The sequence below is a fragment of the Furipterus horrens genome, unplaced genomic scaffold (genome assembly GCF_987537825.1).
Source record: "Furipterus horrens unplaced genomic scaffold, mFurHor1.1.pri manual_scaffold_3, whole genome shotgun sequence".
NCBI lineage: Eukaryota > Metazoa > Chordata > Mammalia > Chiroptera > Furipteridae > Furipterus > Furipterus horrens.
In genome coordinates this window covers 12,626,291-12,641,046 of record NW_028327173.1, presented here as the reverse complement: position 1 = coordinate 12,641,046, position 14,756 = coordinate 12,626,291, and the positions used below count along the sequence as shown (strand labels likewise).

Genomic DNA, 14,756 nt, shown 5'->3' with positions numbered 1-14,756 from the left:
TTTAATTTCATAGTGTTATAAAAAGGATTACATTTAAATAGTTTTTCAAATATTTTACCAAACGTCACATTTTGAAAAATTTGACCTAAAGACTACAATTTTGGGACCCTCACAAACACATCTTAAAAGCTGAAGAAGCCCTGTGGAAAAATAAAATCTTCATTGTTAACCTCCTTTCCATATTTCCCTTCTACTACATAATTTTGACCCTTTTCTTTCCTTAAATTAAAAAAAAGTTGATATTCATTTAAACCTACGTGCATAATTTTACATAAATGAGATCATAACATTTACATTAATTATCTTTTTAAGTGTAATACAGTTGACCCTTAAACAACTTGGGACTTAGGGGTGTCCCACCCCTACCCCATGCAGTCAAAAATCCATGTATAACTTTTGACTCCCCAAAACATAGACTACCTTGGTAGCCACGGGGGATTGGTTCCAGGCTCCCCTGCAGATATCAAAGTAAGTCCTGGATGCTCAAGTTCCCTGTATAAAATGGTCAGTGCAGACTGTCATGCCTCCACATCCGCAGTCTCCCAGCTATGGAACGAAAACAGTACAGGTATTTATTTAAAAATCTGTGTGTAAATGGACCCACACGGTTCATCAAATCTTGTTGTTCAAGGGTCAACTCTATTTGTTTTTCCTCCATCCTATCCCTGTGTATTATCCTCACTCCCAAGCCCTACTTAGGATAATTTAACTATGTTTTTAAAGGAACAAGAACAAATCATTATAATGAGGGAAGATTTCTAATTTTTTTGTCATACAAAATCTTTCTAATACTGTGCTTCTCAGACTGGTCTGTGGACCAGGAGGTTGGCATCACCTTGTTAGGCTTGTTACAAATGCCCAGTCTCGGGCCCCACCCTAGGAAGACAGATGAACCAGAAGCTGCATTTTAGTCATGTGATCTGTATTTTTTTTAATCCTCAACGCCTGTAGATGCCTTACGGTCAAGTGCTTCCAGTTTAAACAGATTCTCTGCTTTGCAACCTCCAGCACCCTCAGGGTCTGCACCATCCACGACTTCAGAGTTTGATTCCCGGCGGACCTTAACCAGGTAAGAAGTCTGCTGTCCATGTTAATGCAAGACTTAACCTGCTTGTCACTGCGTCTCTCTCTCTCTCTCTCTTTCTCTCTCTCTCTCTCTCTCTCTCTGACACACACGCATGCACACACGCATGCACGCTGACGCCCATACGGGTTATGATGATAATCTCTGTGGATGGATTCCTATCATTCTTAAGGTTGATTTCCTTTCTTTTTTTCCCTTTATTCTTCACATTCCATAATTTCCAAGATAAGAACAAAATTGGGTGGTAGATTTGGGAAGGGATGGAAAGGAAGGGTAAGTTAATCTGGCAAATGTCTAATGGTTTGCTCCTTAAGAAAACCAGGCTGACTCAAAAAGTCTGAGAGGCAGTGTAGGACTCTCTTAAGCTGATGCCTCAGTATGCTCTAGATTAATCGAGCAATCTCAAGGTGGGGGTTAAAGGACATGACTGACCACCCACACGCCTCTCTCACACTGTTCAAGTTATATTTGAGGTTGTCTTTTCATTGCTATGTGTCCTACTGTCTTCCTGCTTGTGTTTTTGTAGGATTCATAGAGTCAAGTGTTCTGTTGGGGTAGTCTCCGGAGGATGGATGAGAACCAGCAGTACAGTGACATAGTGACAGAGAACAAAGTTTTTAATATAAGCACCTTTAGAAGTTTCTTTCTGCTCTCAAACTTCTGTTTTTTACCATTGTAATGTTTGGCTAGGCAGACTTTTCTAAACTATGTTATTATTCCCTTGGCATCTGAAACCAAATATGCTTAGCACACGTCAACTTTTTAATGATGACTTGGATCGTCATTGAGCACCAGAGGTGTAGCTACTGAGATCTTTGTGGCTCTTTGCTCTGCCGTCAGTTTCCCTGATGGCCCTGCTTTTTGAGAATGTTATGTTTTTTCCCAGTGGTTAGACTGTTGTTACGCCTCTACTTCTCTCCCTTTTCATTAATTTGCTGCTTCTGATCTGCCATGGGCAAGGAACTATTTGTCCAGCTGATTGGAACTTTCTAAAAGAAGACTAAATAGGGAAATAGGAAGATTCACTCTTCAAAGGAATAAAGTGTGTGACATTGGTTATTAAAAAATTACTTCTACTTGGTTCTCAAATATTTTCCATGTATTTGAAGCTTCTGAATGAATAAAGTGTATAATTTCTAAGATAGTATATGTTCTTTTGGTATTCTGTTTCCCCTTTCCTCATTTAGTTCATATATTCATCACTGTCTTGAAGATTTTTTAAAACTTAAGTCAAGGAATTGTCATTGTCCTTATAAAAGTTCAAGTGGTATCCCTTTAACATTTAAGAGAAAAGTTAGATCTATCTTAATACTCTGTTTAAAGCACTGATTTTACTTGTTTTTATAAATAATTACACTTTGAATATAATTGGTGCCTCACACATCTAAAGTTTTCTCAAAAATTATTCTGCATACTTTAGAAAATCTTAGTGTTACTTTATAATTTAAATACAAATGAGATTGGGGTCTTTCTTTTGAAAAGTGTGGTTTCGTTCTTTCAGTCGCGGAAGCGTGGGCAGGGAGAAGAGCGACAAGCCCCTGCCGGCCGGGGCAGCCCGCCCCAGCACTTTCATGAGAGGCGGCAGCAGCAAAGACCTGCTGGACAACCAGTCTCAGGAGGAGCAGCGCAGGGAGATGCTGGAGACGGTGAAGCAGCTCACCGGCGGCTCGGACGTGGACAGGAGCGCCGCGGAGGCCGACCGCAACAAAGCCAGGGAGCCAGGTGAGGGGCTGGTGTGAACACACAGCGGGAAGATCTGGGCCTTCAGTTGGGAAGGGAAAACGCAAAGGAGATTTGGCGCCTGAGGAGACTTCGTGATAACAACACACTTAGCAGCGCCTTAAAACTCAGAAGCCCCTGGCTGGTGGCTCAGTTGGTTGCGCGTCATCGCGTTCACCAGTAGGCTGTGGGTTTGCTTCCCAGTCAAGGCACATACCTCGGCTGTGGGTTTGATCCCATCAGGGTGCGTACAAGAGGCAACCTATCAGTGTTTCTCTCTCTCTCTCCATCCCTTCTTCCCTCCCTCTTTCTAAAAATCAATAAACATATCCTCAGGTGAGAATTAAAAAAAAAAATAGTTAAAGGACATCCTCATAGTTTTGTAACATAGCTCTCACTCCCCAGGTATCCCTTTGTCCAGCAATTTGTAAATTTTTCTTTCTCTGTTTCTGTGAGGATGATGTCCTCTTGCTGTATGTTAAGCAGTCTGATTTCTTACACGTTCCCTAAGTAACACCCCCCTGTGTAACAGAGCACATGCCCTTTTGTGGAGCCCCTCTAACGTGTGGACATTCTGACACTGAGCCACTGCCAGGCAAGCCAAAGAGAGAGCATCAGATTGTGTTGTTACCTTCATCTTCCTTGGTAACCTCTCTGGGTTTTGTACATGTTTAGCATGTATATGCTCAGAGGAATGGCGCAGATAATGCTCTAAAAATTGCTTCATGTGTTTAACCTATCTGTGTTTCAGTTCACTCATTCATTACATGGGGATAACAAGTACAGGGTTATTATGGAGATTAAACCAGAAGTCAGTATATGTAACTACTTAGGCTGTTACCTGATATATACAAAGTTTTCCAAAGATACTAAAGGTCATTGATGATGACAGTGATGAAAATAGTTTGAAGATAATTTTTGGCATCTTGTAACTCTTAATCCTGAAGTAATAATGATTGTTTATAATATTTTTATAACTTTCAAATTTGTTATACTATTTAAATTGTGTCTTAATAATTTAAATTGATTTCAGAAGCAAGTTGAAGTGTCTTCCCCCAACTGATACAAACTTCATATCTTTCAGCTTTAAGGACTTTTAGCTTTCTTATCTGTTAGGTATTTGGGAACATAATAAAATAGGGCATGAAAATAACGTATAGTGAATAATGTAGCACAGCTGCCCTATGCATTTTTATTGTCTCCATCATTTACCCACTTACCATGTGCACACGGAGCTACTAGTGACTTCTAGGCACTTGTTCCCTGCTCTCAGCCCTCAGTCTGCTGCGTCAAGAAAAACTTTATCAAGTAATTCCTCAAAATATATATAAATACAAACTGAGAAAAATGCTATGAGGGAAAGGAATTTAGTTCTAAGGGAGTACTTAACAAAGGAACTATCTAGAATTGACATAGATGGATATCAGGAAAAGCTTCCCGAAGTTCTGAAGGACCAGTAGGAGTTAAAACAGGCTTGCAGGGAGGCCCAGGTATGGAACAGGGAACGAGCATTCCAGACAGGGGGAGCACCGTGAGCCAGGTAGTAATAGGCAGAACCATGTCACGTTCCAGCAATTGCCAAAGGCCAGTGCAGCTAGAGCTCTGTGCACAGTTGTGCAGACCTCATGTGCTTTTCATCGTTCGAGCAACGGAGAGGAATCCAAAAACAGAAATGAGCAAAAAATGCTGTAATTACAAAGCTTATCATATTCCTATATCCTTTTAGTGGTTGTGGATCACGAAGTTATTTAGTGTGTATCTATTCTAAAATGAACATTTCTGTGTTCTGCTTTTAGGTGTCTTGCTTTGTCAAATTTGTTATCTGTTTTTAATGCTTTTACTGGGGAAAATAAACACGACATAACAACATGTAAATATTTTCAACCATGATCCCACCATTTTTAATGATAATTTTTGTCGTTCTTACTTTCTCGCTTTTTTTAAACCTCATTAGTAGTGAAACCAGAAATTCCAACAACATCAGCCTCTGACAAGCCTTCATTGTCAGAAGAGGAAATGGAGAGGAAGTCCAAATCTATCATTGATGAATTTCTACACATTAATGATTTTAAGGTAAATGGATATTTAAAAAAAAAAAAAAAAAGAGTAAGCCCTGGGATAGACATGGTAACTTGGTTCTGGTCTAAATCAGTTGTCACTGTGAACTGATAAGACCTAGAGAGACCTAGAGTGTGTGATCCAAGTCCAGCACAGTTCAGTCTGCACAACCCTGATCCATTTCTGCCAAGTACTCTCTTTTAAATTGATACTATAGATTACAAGATCAAGTGGCAAGAAGCAGGAATGGATACCAGTCCATCCCCATATTGACTCTGGTATTAATAAACAAAAACAGCATATCTCTTACTATTTTTACAGTCACCTTATCATCATTCTTATATTAACTTTACAGTGTGTCTGACATTACTTTTTCTTAATTTCTTCATTTCATAATTAGAATACTGAGGCATGCTGGAATAAGCAATGTGCTAGGGTCAGGCAGCCTAAGTGAAACACTTCAGGACATAGCTTTGCATTTGCCCTTCATTAACCCTGACCTTCTCTTTGATCTTCATTTTAAGATGGTAGTGAGTAAGGGATATTCTGCCTGACTTCATAATCTAGAGACAGAGACCGACCATAAACAGGAAACTCCACAAATACATATTTAAATTGTAGTAATAATAAATGCTAGTAGACCTATTTAGGGTGTTAGGAGAGATCATGTAATGCGACCTAATTTAGGGATCTGGAGTAAGCAAAGGCTTATTTAAAATGTTTGTCAGATATATTAAGTACTTTTGCTTTTTGACATATATAATTAATTCTTTCAAATTTACTTGTTCTCTTGACAACCTAGTTATTATCTACTTTCCATATAAAAAAATCATCTTGGTTCGCTATAGCCCAGCCTTCTAAAAACCTCAAGCTCTGAAATTGTCCAAAATTCAGAAGTAGGAAGCAGTTTGATGATAAGCAAATTGGAGAGGAGTACTTTGCAGGAGCCCTTGAAAACACAGCAAAAATAAATGAACATTAACAGAAAAGAACCAAAGAATATACTTTATATACTACGATTTGTTAAGAGTCTTCGAAAGTGAGAGGTATTTCTGTAAACTGGCAGCACAGCTTTTTTCTTGCATGGAAGTAGGGAAATGTGGAAGACTCAAGGAGGAGGAAAAGCTAAGCAAGATGAAGAGCAGAGACAATAAGGAAGGAAGCGGTGGAGGATGGCTTTAGAAATCATTTGAAGGGGATATGAAGTCAGTGAGCAACAAATACTTTGAAAGAGGACACATATTACTCTGTAATGAGCTAGAGATACAGGGAGAGAAAGATCTTAGTAACACGTGCAACAAGAGGACCCTTTGAAGCATCATTAGTCCTAGGTCAGGCCTACAGTATGGAAGGGATAGTCAGTTATGACTCAGGAGTTTCATTTTGTAATCTACAGAACAGCTCTGCTGCAGAGTGGCAATAAGAACCAGGTAATGTCAGACATAGTGAGGTCTTATTATGTGCTAGGTGCTATTATACATATTTTATATGTATTAGTTTATTTAATTCTCATAACACTTCCTGATGTTAATAGTATTATAATAGCTATTTTTACAGATAACTGAGAAGGAAAGATGTAAAGTAACTTGGTCTAGGTTATACTGCTGCTAAGTGGCAGACTCAGTATCAGAGCCAGCCTGCTAGCTTTAGTGCGTAAACTAGACTTTATCTTAGTGCTTTTAGGGTGTTGGTGTGCCACACTAAAGGCTCATCCTAAGAGAGTTTTTTCCTAACATCTTAATAGATGCTATTATTAACAGTAATACAAATTAATATTTATTGAGCTTTTGTTTTGACCATGGTAGTGTGTCAAGTGCTTTTATATACATTTTATATTCAATCCTCACAGTAACCCTATAATAGGAAGTCATGGTTGAGAGATAAAATTATGCTCCTCAACTCACACAGTAGTGACAGAATCAGAATCCAAACCTACATTTATCTGATGCCACAGTCTGTGTTTTTAGCTTCTCTATTCAGTACCTAAAATGTGCCAGCCACATTTTAGGGAATACTGCCTGGATATACTGTAGTATATGTAGTGAGTAACCTAGTCTGTTTTTATGAGTCTTTTAGTGGGAAATACAGACAAAGCTGCCCTAAAGATAGGTAATCAATAAATAAACAACTACCAAAAAAAAAAAAAAAAGTTTCAGTGCAGAAAAGTAAAAGTAAGTGATGTGAGAGCCGGTGGATGGGTAGGCACAGAGACTAGAGGAGGTGTCATTTCAGCTGAGAGCACAAAAACAAGAAAAATCAAACCCTGAGAAAATCAGGGAGAAGGGCAAGATTATGAACTGCTGTGTAACATTAGAAGTATTAGGATATGCAGATTCAGTGAGTAAATTCCCACTGGGAGACCCTCACTTAATCACTTCAGGTTAAATACTGAAGATTGAACACTTGAATTCCTTTCTGCTCCCTCCTGAAAAGGCATTATGATGATGATGCTATTAAAATAAGGCAAAACCCCACACGGATAAGAAGTAGAGGGAATAAATGGTAGCAGCATCCTGGAAGCTAGAAATTAGAAGGATGAAGGGTAAGTTTATTTAGCAGACTGCGAATGTGCGTGACGTGCAGACGGGGCTGGAAACAGAAGATTGCTTGGTTAAAATATATAAGAAACAGTTTTACGAGACAGCTGGCCTGAATGTTTCAAAAATGCCAATGTCATAAAAGGACAAAAAAGAGGGAAAGGCCTGATGGAGATTAAAGGAGTCTAAAGAGACAGCATAGCGCGATGTCAGTTTTTTAATTGGATCCTAGAACAGCGAAAAGCTATGTTAGACATTTGGGAACAGTTGTGGAAATTTGAATATGTACTATATGTCAGATCATGTTTTTATTGACATTGCTGTATGAATGTTAAATTTCTTATATAGAGAGAATTAAAACTAACAATAGATGAATCTCAATTGAAGGGAAGATATATAGGTGTATGCTGTACTCCTGTTTAATTTCTCTGTAGCTTGGAATTGTTCATGGTAAGAAGTTGATGAGGGGGAGATATTAAATAAACTAGGCAGAGGGGCAGTAAAGCACCAGTGAGACGCCTCTTTCCATCAGGAGGCTGCCCCTCTCACATGCGTCTTCCCCCTCAGAATAGCTAATCTCTTTAGGGGTGAAACCAGAGGGTTTTATACTCAAAGCTGAGCTAGGTGAGGCCAAGGCATCACACTGCAGGGTTAGTGATTCAGCCGCCCTGCGTGCCAAACGTAACGGACCTAGCCAGGTCACCCCATGGGAAGACACACTGAACAAACCCCACACCCCAAGAACTTCATAAAGGATTTTAGTACTTAAGCTAACCATATTAACTTTCTTATGAAAGTCTTCAACTTTTCTTGTTGAAGATTTTGCAAATATTAATATACCCAAACAGAATTACCTCGGTTGCCATTTTAAGTAAGGCCTTTGAGTCATGACATTGAGTTTCTATTTCATAATATACCATTTTCAGTTTTTTAAATGGTCATAAAATTGGCAAACATTGTCTAGAAAAATACATTTCTGACTCTGGTCCTTTGAGTGATCTTTAATAAAATTGTTAACCTAAACACATTTGCTTTATATGAAGACACACTTCTTTTATTTTTAAATATGACTAACGCTGCCCATATCAGCCTGCATTTTACTGAGCTATATTAATGTTTTAAAAATTATATGTAAAAACTGTCTCGTTTATAGAGCTTTCTGCTAAGTTTGTCATAAGTTAAAGATTTTAAGTGTATTTTAACACTCTGGTAATGCTACCTAGACTTTGGGGTAAGCTTTTATTTGCTGTTCGAACAGGAAGCCATGCAGTGTGTGGAGGAGCTGAATGCCCAGGGCCCGCTACATGTGTTTGTGAGAGTGGGAGTTGAGTCCACCCTGGAGAGGAGTCAGATCACCAGGGATCACATGGGCCAATTACTCTATCAGCTGGTGCAGTCAGAAAAACTCAGCAAACAGGACTTTTTCAAAGGGTCAGTATCCTCCTCGAGAGTGGTATTTATTTATTAGGCTCTTGAGTAATAGTTCATTTTAAAAGTATGTATCTATTTTAAGTTTTTAGCCTTTTTTCATAGATTAAAATTGTGTCCACTATAATATGTTGATGTATAATATTGATAATATGTTGGTTGGCATGATGACATTTGTAGACTGTTCTAGGGCATAAATGTTATCTTCTGGATTTTTATATCTTGTTTGTTAGATGTATATTATGATGTAAGTAAGGTAGCAGAGACTCCTTAACCTTGGGGAAACAGAGGCCTCATCAGCCTATTTACGTGTAAACCTTTGGCTAGTCTTTGTGACAAAAACTTTTTGAAAAATTGAGTTAAACCCGAAAGACTTAAACCTTTCTAAAACCATGGTTATTTTGGCCAGGAAATGCTTGTCTGTCCATGTTAGCCTCATAGAAAGATATGTAAGCCAAGTCATTAATGATGTAGTCTATTCCAGGTTGGTTTCACTATGATTCCTGTAGATGGCTACTTTGATGACGTCTGGCTGTCACTGGTGTGCTGGATCATTATTTGATAAGATTCTGATACCTTTGTGATAACACCATCATCACAAGTGCATGGGTTAGGTTCTTTGTGGTACAGCCACAGAATCTTACCAAGGATTAGGTTCTAAAATCAATGTTTAAGGCTAAAACTGTGTATGGTAAACACTTTTGTTTTAGGAGCCATGTTGTGCAATGTAAATATATAATCACAGTCATCCCTGTTAGGTGCTTAGTCTCTAAGGGAACAGGAAATAAAACCTCCTGAGGGCTGAACGTCAGATTCCCATCTCCCTCCTCACACTCACTCAGGGTACGTGATCACTAAGTGGGGTGGCAGTAAGAATTCAGCACTATTTATTTTTCTTCCTATAAATCACTTTGCCAAGCTCATGTTGTATTCTTGCACATTAAATGTGCATGTGATGAAATGTATCTTTCAGACATGGTCAAACTCTTAGAATAGTGTTAACCGTTAAATCCCAAGGTTGTACTTAGGAGTAATTACTCATTTGATTTTGTGAGGAAAGATGACATTGTCCTCAAAGTTCTGGAAAATGTGTACTTGCCCCAAGGATCATTAAAAAGTTGTCTTCCAATAATCTAGTTTTCTCTGAATTCAGCGTCTGATTAGATTAAGGCCCTATGACCCGGTTAACTTTTTGGCAAAAGTTGTCATGATTGTTGGCCTTTAAGGCCAGGGTGGTTTCCCAGTTTTAAAAGAGAAATATGTTGTTCACTCCAATAACCAGCCAGTATAAATAATGAGAGCATTGAGGGGACCCACACCCGCACAGACAAATTGAGGTGTGCCCTTAGCCAACTTGAAACTACAATTTCAAGCCCTCAGAAACTACATTTGCAGGAGCTATTGTATTAGTTTATAACTAATTTTCTTTTTACCTGATACTATGATATAGTCACCAGAAAATTTTGGAAATGAGAATGCTGAGTTATTACTTATCATTTTATAAGTCTCTTGAAACTATGCTCAGAAATTAGTTCATATCTGGAAAGACCCCAAGAAGTGTAGTCTGGCTTCACCAGCTTTAACTGAACTTGGGAGGTGCTAGCTTTGTTTCTAGGCTCTCTCAGACATTTGCATTTCCTTTTGTTGGTTCCCTTGAGGAAAAAGTGTCAAACCAGTCATGGTGTCCACACTTTCAGTGGTGGTGATGGTGCTGCTGCTGCTGGCAGTACTATCACAACCACCACCTTTTACGTAGACCGAAAATGAGATGGATGAACACATCTTTGTCTCCGTAACTGCTTCATAGTTCTCTGTTTTTACTTCCTTCTGCAGCTAGAGATAATGCAGTGGCTCCAGGCCTAGCTTTTAATACTAAATTAGACCCAACCAGGCCATGCTTAGACCAGGAACCCTACCAAGACCCCTATTCCTCCGTAAAATGGAGAGGCCTGGCAAGTTTTTCTAAGATAGAAACAAACTGATAGTTTAATGTCATTAACCACGAAGAGAGACTTCTTGCAAATAGATTTCAGTTTCCCAATTACTTCAAAAGCCCAAGTTATACATAGTTCATACTGTACAGAGAGGCCAGCTGATGGAGCCATGGAAATGCCCTAAGTCTTTCATCTCTTCGGTCTCAGCATGCAAAGATTTCTGTTTTTTTCACAGCATTGTGGAGGAGCATCTAAGGTTAGCTTACTTAGATGCTGCTACTCTTTAGATGCCAACTTCTGAGCAGTCACTGAAGCAATGATTCTGGGAGACATAGAAAGTCGAAGGCCTCCAAGTTTACTGAGCCCTGATCAGCCAACGAATCCTCCATTTTTCCTACAGTTCTTTAATATGCAGGGCTACTATATAGTAAGTTAGATTAGACAGAAGTTTCAGATTGGCTCTTGTGTCAGGTGGTTTATGGATAAAGCTTAGATCCTTTGGAATTTTCCTTACGAGGTGCTCTATCAACTCTGGGCGTACAGTTATCATATATAAAGCACATCTCCATAAGGCAGTATCAGGCTATCCTCTTAGAATCTTCAGTACTTGAATTTACATGCTTTATGACATAATTTAGGTAGGTAGCTAGCTAGGTAGATGCATTTCAGGTAGTGTTGATACAGTCATTTTATATTATGGCTTCAGAAGACTTCTTTTTAAAACTGTCTGGTAAAGGTAGTTGAGTACAGTTCTCTATTCGCCATGGAATTGGAATCATTTTGGAAGTATGATAAACAAATAAAATCCAGGATGGCAGAAATTTTAGTTGACAATAAACACAAAATGTGTGGCCCTGGCTGGTGTGGCTCAGTGAATTGAATGCCAGTCTACGAACCAAAAGTCTGCTGGTTTGATTCCCAATCAGGGCACATGCCTGGGTTGCAGGCCGGGTTCCCAGTTGGGGACATGCAAGAGGCAGCTGATGGATGTATCTCTCGCACATCGATGTGTCTCTCCCTCTCTTCCTCCCCGCCTACCCTCTAAAAATAAATAAATAAAATCTTGAAAAAATAAAAAACACAAAATATCTGTCCTTTGGGAGGCTTGCTGTATTAGTATTTCACTTTGAGAAATATTTGATGGAAAGGAAATTCTTATCTCCTCCTTGACTACTTTTTGGAACTTTATTGCCTCTGTGGCAGTTCTACCTTGGTAAAAGGATACAGTGTGGTGCTTACACAGACATGCTAAGTTTCAAATGCAAAGTTGCAGAAATGCTAGTTAACAGTGAAAACCCTGTTTGCTCACATAGGTAGGTAGGATCTAATTTAAATAGTCTTTGTTGTAGTAATGCTTTGAAGATGATACTGCAGTGTAAGAATGCTTTTCATCTTATTGCTCTTTTACCTGTAGTTAGATTCTTATAATTATTTATAATAATAATTGGTCAATCTGATTTTTAGGTGTCTTTACTATCTCCTTGTTTATCTGCAGCCAAATTTTCATTTTTATTTAGTTGTCATAATGCAAATTGTGGAAGATGCTGCAGACAATACCATTTCCAGCTGTGTTAGATTATTTTGCCTTTTTAGCAGATTTATGATCACACCTTCACTGAATTTTTTAAATTCCAAGTTTTAACCATGTGCTCCTTTCTTTAATTAAATTTTAAGCAGGAACTCGGTGTATAAAATAAATAAAAGTAGATCTTCTGTAGTCGAAATGTGGGGAGGATGCCTGAAGTCCCACCTGTGGACCCTACCAAAGTGCAGTCCAGTGGGTATCATACCCACTGCATACCAAGAAGCAAAGATATGGTATAGCTCTATTTCATTCATTCAGCCAGCAGAAAATGTGTACTATGCAAGGCATTGTTATGGGCTATGTAGTATAGTGGTCCAAAGACTACTGTGTGTAGGAGCTTCTACACACCTAGGATTTTTCTTTCAAAATCATACAAAAGGATTTCGGAACTTTAAACCTGAAAACAAATTCTCTTATCAGGCTTGTTTTATGGAAATCCTATGTTCAGCTAATTTGTTTTTTTAAATCAGAAGTATGGATTTGACAGTGATTATGTTCTGCAAATGGTCCCATGACTAATGGAGTAGAATACCAAGGCAAGAATATGGGTATCTTTTAGTTGTCTTATGAGATGAAAATAGCAGTAGATACACTGCTGAAAAACCAGAACGGCTGCAGTTCTTGTCTCATGAGCTCATTAAACAGCTTAATCTATGCCACTAACCCATGGAACGTGGATTGGCATTATAGGGTGATTAACCCAGAAATCCTGAAGTCCATCCAGATTATAGTCCATTAGTAGCACATTAACTGAGCTGAAAGTCTGCACATAATGAGAGAACAGTCAAGTATCTGTTGTATTGCAAATAGATGTCAAATAATTGCAAGCTGGAAGGTCAGAAAGTTGGTGTTAGGAATTCATGAAGCCCAGAGTTGGATAATGTGGTTAAGCTTCAAACTGTTTTGAAATGGCTCCTTCAGAAAGGTTACTCTGCCTTCTAGTGCTACCTTTATTTCTTTTAAGTGAAAAATTTAATGACACGTAGGCCTCTGAGGCAGGTAAGAAAAAGAGTGGCATACTCTGGCTAGACACTAAAACTGCTGTGAAAAAGGACACATTTTATATGTGCAGAGATCTGAAAGGTCATGAAGACAAATAACGCCTGCCCTTGGCCCCTTCATTGAGTCATCCCTTTTCTTATGATTATGTGTATTTCCTTGCAGTTATGTGTCTCCTATAATTAAGTTTACTTTTATTTTTGTACTTTTTAATATGCTGTATATAGGATGATTTAACGAAGTCTTTAAGATGTTTTTATACTTCTAAATGAATAACTATGCTGTTGAACTGAAATAAAATTGCACTGATATTTCATATGTGACTTCCATAAGTATTATGTTCAAATTCCATTTATTTCACTTCATATTGAGAAATACTTCATAGCATGAGAGCTTGAAACTTAGCTTTTCTTTAAAGATACAACAGTTGATAGCATGTCATAATGATGATGTTACCAGTAAAAGCTGTCAGACTCTTTTTTTTTATTATTTTTTTTGGTTTTTCAATTACAGTTGTCCCCTTTTCCCCTAATTTCTCTCCCCCACCCAACCCACCCCCTCTCCCGCAATCATATCCCTCCCCGTTGTCCATGTCTATGAGTCTTTTATACGGGTTCTTTGACTAATCCCTTCCCTTACTTATCCCCCTTCTCTCCCTCTCCCCTCCCCCCCAGACTCTTATATCCATCCATTTTTCCCCCATTGTGAGCTCCTAAAGGACAAGGATTTTTGCCTTTTCTTCTCTCTGTGTCTGGTCTGCACTACACTAGGTTTTTAGTCAGTGCTTCTGGCTGACTCAAAGGATATGATACTCAACTATGATGAACTCTTTATAATGTGGGATTAAATTGATAGCTGTTCCCCCGGAATTTCACATGGCTACCTCGTTTTCATCATTTAAATCTTTCAAGTGTGCCCTCTATACAGGGGTATTTTCTGACTGCCATCTGTATTGGGATATCCTAGTTCTGTAGTTCATGTTGTTCAGAGTAGGGGCTCTGTCTGCAAGGATGCTTTCGTTTGTGCTCCTCCCTCTCCCCCGCATATAAGCTCTTTGAGAGCAAGAACCAGCTACTTTATGCCTAGAACAGTGCCTAACTTAGCAAGTGCTTAATAGATATTTCTGTACCGACTGATTTTTGGTCTCTTAATCTTAACTTTTGAATTACATTAGCATGTGAATTCTTTTCCTGTTCTTTTTTAGTTTTTCAGAAACATTGGAATTGGCAGATGACATGGCCATTGATATTCCCCATATTTGGTTGTACCTTGCTGAACTGGTGACTCCTATGTTGAAAGAAGGCGGAATCTCCATGAGAGAACTTATCATGTAAGTTGTTCTTGTTTCTTTTAATGTATATCAAGTTAAATTGATGCAAAACTCATCTGCTGGCCTCCTGCCATAGTGTTAT

The 14,756-nt window shown here is 38.6% G+C and overlaps 1 protein-coding gene across 7 annotated transcripts in view; it reads left to right on the top strand.

Annotated features, from left to right (window-relative positions):
- EIF4G3 (eukaryotic translation initiation factor 4 gamma 3) overlaps positions 1-14,756 on the top strand; it is a 294,628-nt gene that overhangs the window by 257,860 nt on the left and 22,012 nt on the right. For all 7 annotated transcript variants that reach the window (XM_090268730.1, XM_090268729.1, XM_090268734.1 and 4 more), the window contains 5 exons: positions 952-1,069; positions 2,586-2,806; positions 4,758-4,876; positions 8,657-8,829; positions 14,549-14,674. In XM_090268730.1, the coding sequence (XP_090124856.1) occupies positions 952-1,069; positions 2,586-2,806; positions 4,758-4,876; positions 8,657-8,829; positions 14,549-14,674 (757 nt within the window). The remainder of the gene's footprint in view (positions 1-951; positions 1,070-2,585; positions 2,807-4,757; positions 4,877-8,656; positions 8,830-14,548; positions 14,675-14,756) is intronic.